The 2814-nt window shown below is 28.3% G+C and overlaps 1 protein-coding gene across 3 annotated transcripts in view; it reads left to right on the top strand.

Moving 5' to 3' along the window:
- The first annotated feature begins 544 nt into the window (after positions 1–544).
- Positions 545–2814, top strand: part of LOC116000899 (pectin acetylesterase 3-like) — a 5523-nt gene continuing 3253 nt past the window's right edge. Inside the window, exons 1-5 of one of the 3 annotated variants that reach the window (XM_031240776.1) lie at positions 545–653; positions 1332–1378; positions 1552–2021; positions 2187–2319; positions 2409–2488. In XM_031240776.1, coding sequence (XP_031096636.1) covers positions 1761–2021; positions 2187–2319; positions 2409–2488 — 474 coding nt within the window. In that variant the 5' untranslated portion in view covers positions 545–653; positions 1332–1378; positions 1552–1760. Of the gene's footprint in view, positions 654–1269; positions 1379–1551; positions 2022–2116; positions 2320–2408; positions 2489–2814 lie in introns of those variants that run through there. The other 2 variants (XM_031240768.1, XM_031240784.1) reach the window with 2 other exon arrangements.

The raw sequence follows: 2814 nt of genomic DNA, 5'->3' as shown, positions 1-2814 counted from the left end.
CTTACTAGCGGTTTAGTTTCTAACTTTTAAAAAGTTCATATAGAGCATAATTGACTTTGTCTAAAGTTTGAGGGTGTATTTAACCTTTTTCCCAACAACAATGACGGCAACGACAATAACAACAACAACAATAATAATAATAATGGGCAACCCTAGTCAGTTAGGTTATTAATCATCATTTTTTTACAAAAAAATCTTGTTACCCTCAAAAGATGTTATCACTAGTGGTGTATACCGCACCAACCGCACGGAAAGGCACAGCCGCACCTGAACTTTACTTATAAATATTATATATTTAAAAGAAGAAATAGTTGTAGATCTTTCAAGAAATTAGTTTCCTAAAGGCCAAATTCAAACAAATCAAATTAAAATTAAAATCAAATAAAAAAAATTAAGAAAAAAGTACTTGGACTCAACTGCAAAATTTTAAAGTCTCCTCCATAGTTATGAGACTTTAATGCATGCCCATCCCATCCATCCATCCCTCCCCCTACTATCTCTATAAAACCACATGAAATCATCATCTCTTCCTCACACCCTCCTCCGAACACTAAACAATTCCCTCACTCTCCTTCCCTGCTCGCGTTCACCGTTGCCACTCTCCCTCATCATTGACGATCACAGCTCTAAGTCATTTCCCTTAGCTTGGTCAGGTATTTTTTTTAAATGTTTTTTAATTTAAAAATTATTTTGATTTTTTGGGATGGGTGTGATATTATTGTGAGTTTTTAAGAAAGTTATTATACATTTTTTTTATTTATTTGTAGTATTTCGAATTATTATGGATATTTGTGACTTTTTGTTAATTATTTTGAATTATTATTAATTTTTGTTAATATCTCGTGAATTATAACCGTTATTGCAAATGTTTGTCAATTATTTGTATTTGTTTCGAATAAATGGTTACAGTCATTTTTTTTGAATTATTCTAAATTAATTGGGAATATTGTGAGTTTTTATCAAAACTCGTCATAGAACGTTTTATATTTTTAGTTTAGTAAAGTTGTTTTTTGATTAAAAAAAACAGTTTTATTAAAGAAAATTGCCGTGAATATGATTTATTATAAATTATTATTAAAAATTGTCATGAAAAGTTTGATATTTGTTTCCTTTCAAATCTTTAATAAGTTGAGTATATATTTAGGGTTTGAGTCAATATCAGTTCTCAAATGTAAGCATGAATAAATATGGGTGTATAGGTTTTGTATCAAATATCTTTTGCAATCAGTCCTCAATGTAACAATCAGTCCTCTCTCACTTATCTCACAGCCTCACATAGGCCATTAAATGCACTGCCATTATAGCTTACCATACCTTACCTTCTTCTTCAGCTGAGGAGAGGGGATCTATAGCTGGGTTATTTACCTAGAGTCTAGAGGTAAGGATTAAATTAATTTTGATCAAATACATGCTAAAAACTCTATTTATTTGCATTGGTTGTGAATTTTTTTACATTAAAATAATAATGTCACACTATTTAGAATATGTAGTTTTAATATTTGTGTTATTATATATGTTCTGCAATATTGATTATTTAGTTCAAATTTTAAGGGTGGAGGATGGTGCGCAACACCCGAATTATGCCTACAGAATTCTAAAAAACCATCAGTACTTCAAAGCAATTAAATAATAGTATGCAGTTGAAGAATATATTGAGCAAAAATGCAAAAGAAAATTCAGGTATTAATACAATATTATAATTTAACTAACTTATAATTGTTACACTAGTCATATAAAAGTATGCCTTGTTGTTTTGGGTGATGCAACTGATGATTTGGTTGAGCTTAGCTTTAGCTTGCACCGATATCTATCCTCTTTCAAAAGTTTCCAAAACTCTTCTCTCAACCCCTACTGGAGCTAGTATAAATTTTCTTTTCATTTCTCTTATTTCTCCTACCATATATATATATATATATATATATATATATTATAACTGCTGCCTATTGGATGGGAGTCCTGCTGCCTACTTCTTTGACCAGGGTGAAGGAGATGGTGTTGATAACTGGTTAATTTTCTTTGAGGTACTATAATCCGACCTATTCCCTAACAAAAATATTTATTTATTAATGTCTTTTTTATTTTGTTTGTTGTTTATATTTTTACATGAATTTTATGTTTAATTATGTGTGTGAGTGAATTGAAATATTATATTGTTTTGTTTTGTTTTGTGGTGACTGAATATGAAGGGTGGAGGGTGGTGCTCCACCCCCAAAGAATGCAAGGAACGGTCTGCAGGTTCTCTAGGTACTTCTAACAACCAGCCTCCATTGGAGTTTGGGCATATTATAAGCAAATCCAATCACTCTAAAGGAAATCCTGGTATGTGTATATATATAATTGTTCTAATCAATTATTACTTTATTTAATTTGTTTACGAATTCATATACTTCTTAAATGGAATATTTTAGATTTCTGCAATTGGAATCGGGTACATGTCCATTATTGTGATGAATCTTCCTTTACTAGCGATATTGAAACCGTTAATTCTGTAAGTATTTTTAATTAAACTTTTATTTTTTAAGAATAAATGTTCCAGTAAATGGTCTCATTTGCTATTCTAAATATATGGTCTATATCTAGAAAATTTAAGATTTTTTTTACATTATTTATAGTGAATTTTCATGTTCCACACATATAAATTATATTGTAAATTAAATGACAAATGAATTTCAATGTTATGTGTCAATACTTGTAATATATATATATATATATATATATATATATATATATATATATATATATATATATATATATATATATATATATATATATATATATATATATATATATATATATATATATATATATATATAT

The sequence above is a fragment of the Ipomoea triloba genome, chromosome 1 (genome assembly GCF_003576645.1).
Source record: "Ipomoea triloba cultivar NCNSP0323 chromosome 1, ASM357664v1".
NCBI classification, from domain to species: domain Eukaryota; kingdom Viridiplantae; phylum Streptophyta; class Magnoliopsida; order Solanales; family Convolvulaceae; genus Ipomoea; species Ipomoea triloba.
Note: the sequence above shows the minus strand (reverse complement) of the source record. Positions and strands in the feature narration are given on the sequence as shown.